Raw genomic sequence first — 14,601 nt, forward strand, 5'->3', positions numbered from 1 at the left:
CTTGGCCTGCAAGTCAAGTAGATGGAAGATTCTATCTTTTTATCTCAAAGTAAATATGCCAAGAATATTGTTAAGAAGTTTGGCATGGATAATGCAAGCCACAAGAGGACACCCGCTTCTACTCATCTAAAAGTGTCTAAAGATGAAAATGGTGTCAGTGTGGATCAAAGTCTCTACAGAAGCATGATAGGGAGTCTGCTATATCTTACAGCAAGCAGATTTGACATTGCTTTTGCTGTAGGTGTTTGTGCTAGATATCAAGCTGAACCAAAAGTGAGTCATATAAACCAAGTGAAAAGGATCCTGAAATATATCAATGGCACTTGTGACTATGGGATGCTATACACTCATGGATATGAATCTGTGCTATCTGGATATTGTGATGCTGATTAGGCTGGAAGTGCTGATGATAGGAAAAGCACATTAGGAGGATGCTTCTTCTTGGGGAACAATTTAATATCATGGTTCAGTAAGAAGTAAAATTGTGTTTCTCTGTCTACTGCTGAAGCTGAATACATAGCAGCTAGAAGTAGTTGTTCTCAACTAGTGTGGATGAAACAAATGTTGACTGAATACAATGTATCACAAGATGTCATGACATTGTACTGTGACAACCTGAGTGCCATAAACATCTCAAAGAATCCTATTCAGCACAGCAGGACCAAACATATTGATGTACGTCACCATTTTATTAGAGAACTTGTGGAGGATAAGATTGTAGTCTTAGAGCATGTTGCTACTGAGATGCAGTTAGCTGATATTTTTATAAAGGCTTTGGATGCAAATCAGTTTGAAGTCCTGAGAGGAAAATCAGGGATTTGCATTTATGAAGACTTGTAGCAATTAATATGGAGTGGAAAAAGTAAGCAAATTAGTGTCTATGTGGCTAAAATAAAGCGCCCCCATTATGGTAAATCATCACCTTGTTTTGGAAATACCATCTATTCTGTCTTCACACGCCACCCCCCATAACCTCACTACCTACTCCAACTCTTCCATCTTCCCGCTCCTTCTTCATAAACCTCTGCTAGGGCAACTGTACTTTTTCCAGAAAAACTCCAAAATGTCACAACATCAAGACACATATGCTTCTAAAAATACTAAGTCTACTCAAAAGGTTAGTGCTCTTCCCATGGGCATTTTCGATGATGAGATTCTGGATGTTGTTCCTCTCTCTGTTATTCCCTGCGAGGCCATTGATTCGAACCAACCCATTGATGCCTCAACTTCTGCATGCTCCAATCAAGGTAACTCCTCTAGTATTCCCTTTGGTTCAACTCCTGCCACTAATTCTAAGGAAGATATATACCACACTGATCGTGTTATAAGAAACCTAGTCACTAGAATCCTTAATGAAGGACACTATGTGAAGGGAGTTTCTACTCCCCTTTCTCAAATGTACCCCTCTCGTGAGGTTGAACAACATAGTGGTAAGGATGACGATTCCTCCAGTTCTGAGAAGAACTTGGCTGCTGAAGGGTTATGCTCTCTAGGGCAAACCGTGTCTGAAAAAGGAAAATTTGTGGCATCTAAAACTGCCAATGTTTCCCACTCTGAGAAGCATGATGTGATTGATCTAGAGGATGGTAGCTCTGATGTTCAATAGGAAAGCTTACTTCATCACCTTAAGCCAAGTGTGGCTAAACGCATGAAGACTCGCAAAGGAAGATCTGTGGCTGAACTTATGTCAGCTAGAAAAGCTAAGAAGACTGTTGGTATTGGTTCCTCCAAATCTTGGAGAAAGGTTGAAGTAAAGAAGAGGAAGGTCAGAGATGATTCTGAGTCTAAAGAGGATGTTGAGGAAAATGTCCCTGACATCTCGCTTGTGAAGAAAACCACTGCTAGGAAATCTCCTATTAAAGTTCCTGCTGTTCATTTGGATAACATCTCTTTCCATCTTGAGGATGGAACTGCCAAGTGGAAATTTGTGATTCAAAGAAGGGTGGCTGTGGAAAGGGAGTTGGGAAAAGATGTTGCTGATGTCAAGGAGGTCATGGACCTGATAAAGGCTGCTGGGTTGTTGAAGACAGTGGCCGGGTTCTCTCAATTCTATGAGGGTTTAGTTAAGGAATTCATTGTCAACATTCCTGAGGATATTGCTGATAAGAACATCAAGGAGTTCTGTAAGGTGTTTGTGAGGGGTAAATGTATAACATTCTCTCCTACTGTTATTAATAAATTTCTAGAAAGAAAAACTAAGGGTGCAGGTGAATTAGAAGTTACAGACAATGAGGTCTGTAGAGAGATTACAGCTAGGTAGGTGAAAGGTTGGCCTGTTAAAAAGCATCTTCCTGCTGGGAAGTTGACTGTCAAGTATGCTATCTTGCATAAAATAGGAGCTGCAAATTGGGTCCCTACCAACCATATTTCCACTATTGCTAATACCCTTGGGAGGTTTGTTTTTGTTGTTGGAACCAAAGTGAAATTTTACTATGGTAGATTTATGTTTGAACAAATCATCAAGCATGCATCTACTAATGCAGTTAAGCTGCCTATTGCTTTTCCCTTTATGATCTGTGGAATTATCTTGAATCAACACCCTGGTATCTTGTGCTCTAATGACTTACCTAGTAGAAGAAAACCTTCTCTGTCTGTGCACTATAAACTGTTTGAAGGCAGTCATGTCGAGGATATTGTTATGACATCTGCCATGAAAAAGCCAGCCCCAAAAGTTGGAACAATTGCTGAGCTTAAGGAGACTTGTAAAGAGCTGGGTGAAGGGATAAGGGTAGCAACCCCTAGAAAACAATCGTTGGAAGCCTTGATTGCAAGCTTGGAGCAGGCTGAAGGTGAAAATATTGCTCATGCTAATGTCAGTCATGAAGAAGAAGCTGGAGCCCACACCTCTAGTGAGAGGTCTTCTAACCATGATGATACAAGTGGAAATTCTGATTCTAGTGCTGATGAAGCTTCAAGCTCAAGCTCTACTGAGTAGCTCCTTTGACTTTGCTCCTTATTGATGTGATGGTTTTTTTTGATGTGGTGGATTTTCTTATTTTTTGGCAATTCTGTTTTGCTGTTTTGCTATTTTGTTGGTTTGTATCTTAGCTTGCTTACAGCTCGTTATGTACTTGGTTGTGTAACCCTTTAACTTTTGATATTTCGGTTAATGACTAAATAGACATTTATTTTTTCTCTTTGGTATCTTTTGGCTAAAAAGGGGGAGACGTAGCTATAGCTATGGATGATGTTTGGAGAACTTTTCTGGTGTGTTTTGGTTTTGGCACAGGGGGAGGATTCCCTGCCTGAGTGTTCTGTCTGTGTGAAGCAGGTTGATACTTGTTGAGGTCTAGCTGAAGGGGGAGATGGTGTGTTCTGAGTACAAGCGCTGGTGTGTTTACTAGTTGTTATTGTTGCTAGTAATGTGTGTATGTTTACTTCTGCTACTGAACTGATACTTTGCTTGATTTCTTGTGATCGTATGATCTGTTGTTTGTTTTAGCCAAAATTTGCCAAAGGGGGAGTTCGTTGGTTCTATGTATTGGCATCAATTTTGGTAAAACTTAGGGTTATCACAAGATGTCACGCGTGTTGTCTTGACATGTGATATCAGCTTCCTGCAGGTTGTTTAAATATGGTTGTGCATGATTTATTCAAGATGTCAGACCCGACGTTAAGACATGTGCATACAAAACATTTAGTCTGAATGTTATGTGTTTTGTTATTGCGCTTTTCATGCAAGTCTTTGTGTGCTTATGTGGAGATTGCACGTGTTATTAAAGGAGTAATTAAAGCCAAAATATTATGTTTCCCAAAGAGGAATGATTGGTTTCTAATTCCTAGGGAATACGCGTTAGGTAGGATTAGGGTTACATGTTGCCCAGACCCATTCAGAAAGCTTCTATTTAAAGACCATGTAACCCTGTGTAATTGGATGAAGAATATACAAACGTTGAAGTGAGTGAGTATTAGGGTTTTAGCCTGATGTACGTTTGTGATTTGTGAGCCATTCATTCATCTTGTTGATGTGTGAATTGGGCTGAGTTTTGAGTTGTAATTTGTCCACTCTAAGCTTTGAAGTACGAGCGTATTTGTTTACTTGATTGAAGCTTTTAAGCAAGATCAAGTATGTGTCCTTGAAGTGTGTCTTCTTTCTGTGTAGTATTTGGTTTAGTATCACTGCTGTGATTGAGGGGGAGTGAGTAGGGTCTCATATCTAAGAGTTCTTAGATAGAAGTCACACGGGTAGAGATTAGGTGAAAAGACTGTAACTTGAAGTTTTTTACTGAGAGTCTTTGAACTAACTCTATTTAGTAGATTTCCTTCCTGGCTTGGTAGTCCCCAGACGTAGGTGTGTTTGCACCAAACTGTGTTAACAATTGCTTGTGTCGCTGTTTCAATTGTTTCTCTGTTTTTATCCTGTTTATATTTCACTTGTTGTTCAGATATTAGTGTCGTGACATTACCTTCGACATCTCATATCTGATACCAGAATTTCAATGACAACTCCCCGGAATTTGTACCAAGTGAGACGATTTTAAGCATAACTTGAGTTTCGTGACTCCAAATGTGACGTCGGTCAAACAGTTGGGAAGCTAACACGCAGAGCTACCTCATGAACTACTTTCTGATGATGTTTATATAATGATGTTGTTGTGTTAATTAAGAGTGTGACAATGTTATTATGTTTGAGGTGATATTTATGACTATTGTGTTGTTGCATGTATGAATAATAATCTAATTGAGGAGATTGATTGAATATTTGAGTTGCTATAAATTATATGGTGTTGTGCAATTTGTGATTGTGTTTGAGATGTAATATAGAGAGGGGATTACTAGACTTGTTATATGATGCTTGTAACAATTTGAGCTTTTGCGATGCTGATCTTCCCGAGGAGGGAAAATACCACAATTTGGCTCTACACATTTCAATGAACTGCAAGGATGATGCCTTGTCTAATATGTTGGTAGACACAGAATCATTACTTAATGTGTTTCCAAAGTCCACTCTTGCTAAACTTTCTTATCAAGGGCCTCCCATGAGGCAGAGTGGAGTGGTAGTTAATGCTTTTGATGGATCAAGGAAAACTGTGATTGGCGAAGTTGAACTCCCAATCAAAATTGGACCTAGTGATTTCCAGATCACTTATCAGGTAATGGATATTCACTTATCATATAGCTGCTTGCTTGGCAGACCATGGATTCACGAGGCAGGTGTCGTGACATCCACCCTACACCAAAAGTTGAAATTCGTCAAGAATAAGAAGTTGGTGGTGATAGGGGGAGAGAAGGCTCTCTTGGTTAGCCATTTGTCTTCCTTTTCCTATATAGATGCTAAGGATGAGGTTGGGACTCTGTTCCAAGCCTTATCTATTGCTGAGCCTTCAAGAAAAGGACCTTATTCATTTGCTTCCTACAATGATGCGAAGTTGGCCATTGAGCATGGTGCAACTACTGGTTTAGGACAAATGATTAAGCTAGAAGATAATAAATCCCGGGCTGGCATAGGGTATTCTTCAGGAATTTCCAACGAGCGTGGGTTGTTCCAGAGTGATGGTTTTATCCACACTGTTGAAGACCAAGAGGCTACTGCCATAGTGGAAGATGATGAAGAGGAAGATCTGGGCAACTTTGTCATCCCTGGTGGAATCTGCAATAATTGGGTCGCTATTGATGTTCCAACTGTTATCTACAAGTCCATGTAATGTGTTCACTTTTGTTTGAAAACCCTTCTCCCATGCCAAAAGGAGAAGTGATGACATTGTTGGCACATATTAATACAATGATATTCATTCAAAAATTACATGTTAAATGTTTGTTTTTCCAAATTATTTTCCCTTTTTGCTTTTTGCATGAAATTGGTGATCACCAAAAAACCCTAAAAAAGAGAATAAAATCAATCTTCTCATCTGCATAATGATTTTCCTTGTTTGAATTCTGAAATCTCTTTTATACTCAAAATCATTGTGCAGGTTGATCAAACCCATTGAACATAATGATCCAACACCATCTCCCAACTTTGAGTTCCCTGTATTTGAGGCCGAAGAAGATGATGTTGAAGAGATTCCTGATGAGATTACCCGTCTGCTTGAGCATGAAGAGAAGATCACTCTGCCACATCTTGAGAATCTGGAAACAATCAACTTGGGGTTTGAAGATTGTATTCGCGAAGTGAAGATTGGGGCACTCCTGGAAGAATCTGTAAAGAAGGGGTTGATTGAGTTTCTACGAGAATATGTCGACGTCTTTGCCTGGTCGTATGAAGACATGCCTGTTCTAGATACTGATATCGTGCAACATTTCCTGCCTTTGAAGCCTGAGTGTGTGCCTGTGAAGCAGAAGCTCAGAAGAACTCATCCTTATATGGCAATAAAGATTAAAGAAGAAGTTCAGAAGCAAATTGATGCGGGGTTTCTAGTGACTTCTACATATCCTCAATGGGTGGCTAATATTGCGCCAGTGCCTAAGAAAGATGGAAAATTCCGAATGTGTGTGGACTATCGATATTTGAATAAGGCTAATTCGAAAGATGATTTTCCTTTACCACACATTGATGTGTTGGTAGACAATACAACTAAATTCAATGTCTTCTCATTCATGGACGGATTTTCCGGTTATAACCAGATTAAAATGGCACCCGAGGATATGGAGAAGACAATATTCATCACACCTTGGGGAACATTCTGTTATCGAGTGATGCCCTTCCGTTTGAAGAATGCCGGAGCCACGTATCAATGCGCTATGACTACCTTGTTTCATGATATGATGCACAAGGAGATCGAGGTATATGTTGATGATATGATTACGAAGTCGAGAACGGAAGTTGAACATATAGAACACTTATTGAAGCTTTTTCAGCGTTTGAGGAAGTACAAACTCCGCCTGAACCCGAACAAGTGTACATTTGGAGTCCGTTCCGACAAGTTATTGGGCTTTATTGTCAGTGAAAGAGGTATTGAAGATGATCCTGCCAAGGTCAAAGCAATACAAGAGATGCCTGCACCCAAAACTGAGAAGCAAGTCCGAGGTTTTCTTGGCCGCTTGAATTATATTCCCAGATTTATATCCCACATGACTGCCACATGTGCGCCAATATTCAAGCTCCTCCAGAAAGATCAACGTCATGATTGGACCGAGGATTACCAGAAGGCCTTTAACAGTATCAAAGAGTATCTGTCTGAGCCTCCGATTCTGTCCCCACCTGTAGAAGGGAGACCATTGATTATGTACTTAACTGTTCTTGATGACTCCATGGGTTGTGTCCTTGGTCAGCAAGATGAATCAGGGAAGAAAGAATATGCAATATACTATCTGAGTAACAAGTTCACTGATTGTGAGTCTCGATACTCAATGCTTGAGAAGACATGCTGTGCTTTGGCTTGGGCTGCTAAGCGTTTACGCCAGTATATGTTAAATCATACAACTTGGTTGATATCCAAAATGGATCCAATCAAGTATATCTTTGAGAAGCCTGCTTTAACTGGGAGGTTTGCCTGTTGGAAGATGTTGTTGTCTGATTATGATATTGAGTATCGAGCTCAGAAAGCTATTAAAGGTAGTATCTTGGCTGACCACTTGGCACATCAACCAATTGAGGACTATCAGTCTGTTCAGTACGACTTCCCTGATGAGGATATTTTGTATTTGAAAGTAAAAGATTGTGATGAGCCTACACTCGATGAATGGCCAGAACCGGGTTCTTGATGGGGTATGGTGTTCGATGGCGCTGTTAATCAGTAGAGAAATGGTATTGGGGTAGTGATTATTACTCCTCAGGGCACACATTTCCCTTTTACAACAAGGCTAACTTTCAAATGCACGAATAATATGGCGGAATATGAGGCCTGTATTATGGGTTTGGAAGAATGTAATGATCTTAGGATCAAACATCTTGATGTTTATGGTGATTCGGCCCTTGTTGTTAATCAGATTAAGGGTGAATGGGAGATGAATCAGCCTGGCCTCATCTCATACAGAGATTATGCGAGGAGGATTTCAACTTTCTTTATTGAGGTTGACTTCCATCATATTCCTCGAGATGAGAATCGAATGGCAGATGCACTTGCTACACTTGCTTCGATGATTATGGTGAAATATTGGAATGAAGTCCCCAATATTATTGTGATGCGCTTGGATAGACCAACTCATGTATTTACAGCTGAAGAAGTGAAAGATGATAAGCCATGTTATTATGATATCAAGTGTTTTCTTCAGAGTTAGATTTACCCGCCAGGGGCATCTGTTAAAGATAAGAAGACTTTGAGGAGATTATCTGGCAGTTTCTACCTCAATGGTGATGTGCTTTATAAGAGGAATTTTGACATGGTATTGCTCAGATGCGTGGATAGACACGAAGCATACCTGTTAATGACTGAAGTTCGTGAGGGTTCATTTGGTACTCATTCCAATGGACATGCCATGGCAAAGAAGATGTTGAGAGCAGGCTACTATTGATATATTGACTGGATTTTTATCCGAAGTATCCTTTATGGATAGTTTTGCTGTATTGGCATATTCCCTAATACATGCATCTTTGCGTCAACTCGAGTCTTTCCATTGATTTATTTTCATGGAATCCATTCGTGTCTCCCAGCAAGTTCTCAAGTCGTGACATGCTTACGTGTTTTTACCCTTATTTCTCCCCAGAGTCTCTGTTTCCCTAGTGAGTGTATTACTCCTATGGGTTTTCGGTCTTTCTCTGATTTCTTTTCCTTTGTGGCCACATTTCCCCATAAAGTATTAACTTTTGCATGCATACATCTGCATCATGAGGTCTCTTAGGGACCAAAATTCGTCTCTTTGTTATTATTTAAACCCATTCTACCTCGTCGAGACGAAGATTTTAACCTTCATATCTCCCGCTAGAATGACCTTAAATAGGGGCATCTGTAAGACCCTAATTTTGACCCCAAGATCCCTCATGACATCATATCATGGCTCATTGCATTGCCTCAAGGATCATAGCATGTGTGGCTCCTTAACCCTTGGTTTGGGACTTGTATGAGTTGGTTTGAGACCATCAAGCATGCTTGAATTGTATATTATTGCTTTTCTTATTTTGTTTACTAACCAAAAGCACAAAAATATTTCACTAACATCTTTTGTTTTGAAGCATAAGCAGTCATGTGATCCAAGGCTCCTAGGAGGCTCCTATGCTCAAAGAAGTGGCTAGATGAAGATGAGAAAAAGCATGACAATGGTCCACAAGGTTCCTAATCATCATATATGTCTCCCAAGTATCTCAATTTGCCAATTTGATCAAGATAAACCAAAGGGCTTGAGGATTGTTTCCCAAGGAAACCCTAATTCAACTGTGCATTGACTATGCCTTGTCCATGAAACAACCTCAACCTATGATCAAATTAAATCAAGGTAAGTTATTTCATTCATCATTTTATGCATATATGAGCCAATTTGATGCCCCTCAATCATTCATTCATCAAGATTTGAAGTTTGGACATGAGAAGTTGACCAGTCAAATCATCTGACTATTTTGAGATCCATTGAGACCTAACTTTTGATATGTTTGTCGAATGAAGATGATCCCAAGAGAAAACATGTTCTTAAGAACCATATTAACAACTTTCATGTTCATAAAAAATCCATTTGAAACTTGGAAGGTCATCATTCATTTCAAAACATTATAGGTCATTTTGACTGAAACCCTAATTTTGGGGTCAACTTCCCAAGGACCTAACTTCCTTAATTTTTATGATTTTGAGGTGAAATTAAATGAATTGGAAATTTTAAGATGTCTAATTCAAATATTATGTTGGACAAAATTTCATAATCCTAAAAGAAACACATGTGATAATACAAAACATTATAGGTCACTTTGGACCAAAACCATTGAATCTTGAAAAAGTCCAACTTCAAGTGCCCATAACTTTCTCATAAAAAATCCAAATGATGCAAAATTTAAGTCCAAATTTATCATCTTGAAAAGAGCTACAACGTTGATGTTGTAGGTGTTTCCATTTGAGGCTTGCATCACTGAAACATAAGGGTTTAAAGTTGGTGACTTTTGGCAAATTTTTCGAAGACATGTTTTGTACCTTAAACTTCATGACCAGTTTTCACAATTTTCCATACTCCAAATGGATTTTTGTCCAACATAGATTTTGTTCCTTATGTCAAGACCTTTCCAACCATTACTCACATGCCTATGTTTGGATTTTCCATGAGTGACTTTCAAAGAGGGGAACATTTGTGGCCAAATATGCAATTCAATTGGAATATTCATGCACAAGCAAGCACAAGGAAAACTACACGTCCATTTCACTTCAGAGTGAGATCAGATTGTATTTCCAATTGATTTTGAGCCTCACATGCGCCTATACAGGCCCTTGCATGGAGGACCCAATGATCATGCACACGAGTTCTTCACCTCATTGCTTGCAGCTTAGCTAAAAATACCATGCCATGCTCATTCCAAATTAAACCTTAAGGCTACCTGAAGCTCTGCAGAATTGGAAACCCAACCATACAAAAGAAATTCTCATTTTTAATTTCTCATTTTCAAGTTTGAATTTCAACAAAATCAGTTAATCTTCAATACTTATTCCTTAGCCTTGCATTCATATTACACCTCAAGATCAATTTGGAAGCAAGAGATTGAGTGGATCGTGCTGTTTAAAGCTGCACTTCAAAGGTTTACATCTAACTTTTTTGATCTGAATCTCACCATGTAATGTGAATTGCTTGTGTTCAAATGGTTTTCTGAAGTCCTCGTGCAAGAGGCAAGCCAGTGGTGGCTTTGATTTCATGTTTTAGAAATTTTCAGTTTTCACCCCTGGAAATTCAAGCTCAGATTTCTCATTTCATAGAGATCTTGAGAGAAATCCAAGATTACAGGGGTGGTGTACATCACCCCAGCTTCATTTTGGTATATGGTTTGTGCATTTTGGTTGAGGTTTGAAAACCTAAAACTGGTGGCCGGTAACAGTTAGTTCACCGCAGAAGACGGTGGTTTCCACCACCGTCTCCACGTGGAACCTCTGGAGCCATTAGATCTCATTAACACGTTATAATCTCAGCCATGCATTCTTTTGACTTTTTTTAATTCAGCGTGTGTTGCACTTGACTTGTGACTATGGTATGCGCGCGCCTCAGAGCCATTGGATCTGTCCACGTCAATTAATGAAGTGGATCCAAGCGCTACAGATTTTTCATATTTTCTAATTTCTGTTTTATTTTTCTTTTATTCCATTTATTTTCAAAAATTCATAACTATTTTATTTGGAATCACAAAAATATGAGATCAATTGCAAAATTTTTCTTTAAAAATCTAGTTTCATAATCTGATTTTTAATTATTTTTGTGATTCCATTTAATATTTTTTGTGAATTATTTTGTTTTTAATAGTTTTTAATTCATTTTAAATATTTTTTGATATCCAAAAATTCCAAAAATATTTTCTTAACACATATGGATCATGATAAGTCTATGAAAAATATTCTCATCGATTTCTTAATTGACTTGAGATTTATTTGAGATTTTAATTCATTTGTGTTGTTTTTCTTTGTTTTTAATTGTATTAAAATAGTTTCTGTTTTCAAAAAATGTTGAGAAAATTTGTCAAACCTTGTTTGACCATGTTAGACTTATGATGATTCAATTGGACTTATCCAAGTTGATTTGAATTGAATTTGAAGTTTGACCATACTTTGTTCATTTTATTTTATGTTTTATTTTAATTCCAAAAAATACTAAAAATATGCTTGAAATTTATTGACTTCTAATCTTCATTTCACTTCTGTTTACCATTGATTGATGTTGATTTCATTCACATTTGATCATTGTGTTTTGATTATGTCATTTGAATTCTCATTTTATCCATTTCATCTTCATCTCTTTTCTTTTTCTTTTTCTTTTGGCCAATGAGTTAATGATTTGTGGTTAGTCTAGACATATGAGAGGGTTAACCTTCTTTGATCCAAATCAAACTCAACTTGATCAAAGATCAAGTGAGTTGCTTTGTGTCTAAGATAGGTTGCTTCTTGGTCAAGCAAAAAACCTGGAATCCATACAAGGTATTTCTTCTTTTCTTTTGGCATGGCAAGTTGTAGGAGCTTGGCTTACTAGTCATGATCTCTAACTTGTGTTTATTTGCCTATAGTTTTATTGACCGACCTTAGATAGGTGTGACTACTACATTAGTCCACTTACGATTGCTTAACATAGCGCTAAATTGTCTTATGACACACTAACATTGACCACTAATCACTAACTTTTAATTCAAGCATTTAATTCTTACAATTTACTTTAATGCAATTTAATTTCTTGCTCATTTATTCATATTGCCTTTTCCCTTTGCTCACTTGAGCTCATATTTTATGTTTATGCTATTTTCCTTTTGCTCACTTGAGCTCATAATTGTGAATAAATATATTGTGGCTTTGTGTTTGTTTTGTCTTTGTTTGTGTGAATCCAATGCAAAAGGGAGACAGGACTTAGAATTAGGACCTTACCTATGCTTAAAGGAGTTCAAGAGCAACTAGGCCTCATGCCTTTAGAATGCTAAATTTGTTGAAGAGCAGCTAGGCTTCATGCCTTTAGAATGCTTAATCTTAAAGTTGACTTGAAAGGACCCCTAATCTAAACTCACTCTTTGTTCATTCCTCTTATTGCATTGTGAACTTTTTGATTGTTTGCTCTTGTGTGATAGGGAATCCAAACTTGAGATAGTAAGAAGGACCATTGTCATGATTAACCAAGTTAAGAGAGACAAGACAAATGGAGATCCTAGGAGCTTGAATGTTTAATTGTTTTGATTGCTTATTGCTTGCTAAGTCCAAAGGAAAGAAGCATCTTGAATCATCTTTATGATCTCAAGAAAGGAACTCTAAGGGTTTTATCTCTTCTCTTATCTTTGCATGTTTAGGACTAACCCTTCTCTTCTTCTCTCCACTCTATCCCAAGCCAAACTTATTTTGTGCAAACATTGACATTGTTTTCAAAACTAGAAACCTAAGCATTATGCCTTTGATTTTTCAAACTCTTTTCACTAATACTCATTTTGAATTGAACCTTAAGTCAACTTTGACTTCATTTTTTGAATACTTCTAATTTGTAAATACAACTCACTTCAAGTTATTTTTCGTGGTTCCAATGACCACCTTTGTTAAAACCTTTTTCATAAACATTAGTCATTAGGTTTGAGTTATCATAGTGGTTGATGTAAACCTCACCTTATCCTTAGTGATTGGACTATAAATCTTCCATACTTATTATAGGGTGGATCCCTCACTAGTATGTTGAAGCTCTCCTCACATGGTGGATTGTTGGTTTAGGTTGAGTTTTTTCCTTTTGATAACAAAAGACCTTAAGGCTTTTGACAAATCGTTTCACCAACTTATTTTAAGATTTTTACCCCGAACTACGAGGTTTTGATCCTACCTTTGTGATGATACGTAGGCAATGAGTTTATCCATTCAAACAACAAAATTGTAAATAATGTGTATATTCTTTTCTCATCTCCCCAATCTTATTTGTACAATTTTTTTCACAAATACTAACCTATAATACACTTGGCAAAAAGGCTCCCTTAGAGTAGTAAGGATGTTTTGGGTGCTTAAAACCTTCCCATTTCATAACCAACCCCCTTACCCAGATCTCTGACATTTTTATTAGTTTTTGATTTGATAACACTTTTTACTTGGTTTTTGTTTTCTTTGGATAAATAGAAGTGCGGTGGCGACTCGAATTATATGTTTATTTTTGATTTAGTCAATAAATTTAAAGGTAACGAATACCCCACTACAATGTAAGAATCAAATTTAATCCAAAATTACAAGATATATATATATATATATATATATATATATATATATATATATATATATATATATATATATATATATATATATATATATATATATATATATATATATATATATATATATAATCTTAAATCTTTTATATTGAATGGAAACAGGTTGATGAGATAGATAATAAAAGAAAGTCAGAGTTGGATAAAGAGATTCCAGATACTTCCTTGCAGTTAAGGTATGTTATGTAAGCCATAATTACTCCCTTTTTAGAGCTTAATTGATCCTGAATGGACTGTCCAAAAATGTGTATTGGAAACATTTAATTAGTGTAAATTTTGTTGCTGATGTTATAGGTTGTCACCACCAGTTGATCAGAAGAGGAGATCATTGAGGATGAGAGCTTCCAATCAATAAGAAAGTCAAGTAACTTCACAGTGACATATTTTGAATATGCCATTTTAAATTAAAACACTTTGTTACCATTTTCTTCTATTGGTTTCAGTGTCACTCACAGTTTAGCTTATAAAACTAGTTGCTTGTTACATAGGTATAAATTGGCTTGCGTTTATTAGATGAAGCTTTGTAGCTGTTGATTCACCATGTCGAAAAATGTTTGTCATTTAGTTTAATCCAAGCCTTTTTCATGTATTATGAGTATTATGAAACTCTCCCCAAAAAGAGATCAAATGTGATAGTCTACACGTAGTACTCTAATGAGAATGAGTTGAGCACATGAATTTGCTTCCAACGAAGGGAGTGAGTATTGCGAAATTCTCTAAAAAAAAGGAATCAACTGCGATTGTTTAATCCTTAAACTCACAAAGCACGAATCAGGCCGAATATTTGAGGCTGACACATATATTACAATTGTATTTAAGAAGAAAAATAC

General features: G+C 37.1%; 1 protein-coding gene across 1 annotated transcript; it reads left to right on the forward strand.

The window, feature by feature from the left end:
- The first annotated feature begins 1,648 nt into the window (after nt 1-1,648).
- LOC127094830 (uncharacterized) lies at nt 1,649-14,126 on the forward strand. Its single transcript, XM_051033605.1, has 6 exons — nt 1,649-1,870; nt 1,919-2,207; nt 2,337-2,931; nt 3,049-3,067; nt 13,877-13,947; nt 14,066-14,126. Exons 1-6 carry the CDS (start codon nt 1,649-1,651, stop codon nt 14,124-14,126), a joined length of 1,257 nt encoding a protein of 418 aa, XP_050889562.1.
- The last annotated feature ends 475 nt before the right edge of the window (nt 14,127-14,601 follow it).

The sequence above is a fragment of the Lathyrus oleraceus genome, chromosome 6 (assembly GCF_024323335.1).
Source record: "Lathyrus oleraceus cultivar Zhongwan6 chromosome 6, CAAS_Psat_ZW6_1.0, whole genome shotgun sequence".
Taxonomy (NCBI): Eukaryota; Viridiplantae; Streptophyta; class Magnoliopsida; order Fabales; family Fabaceae; genus Lathyrus; species Lathyrus oleraceus.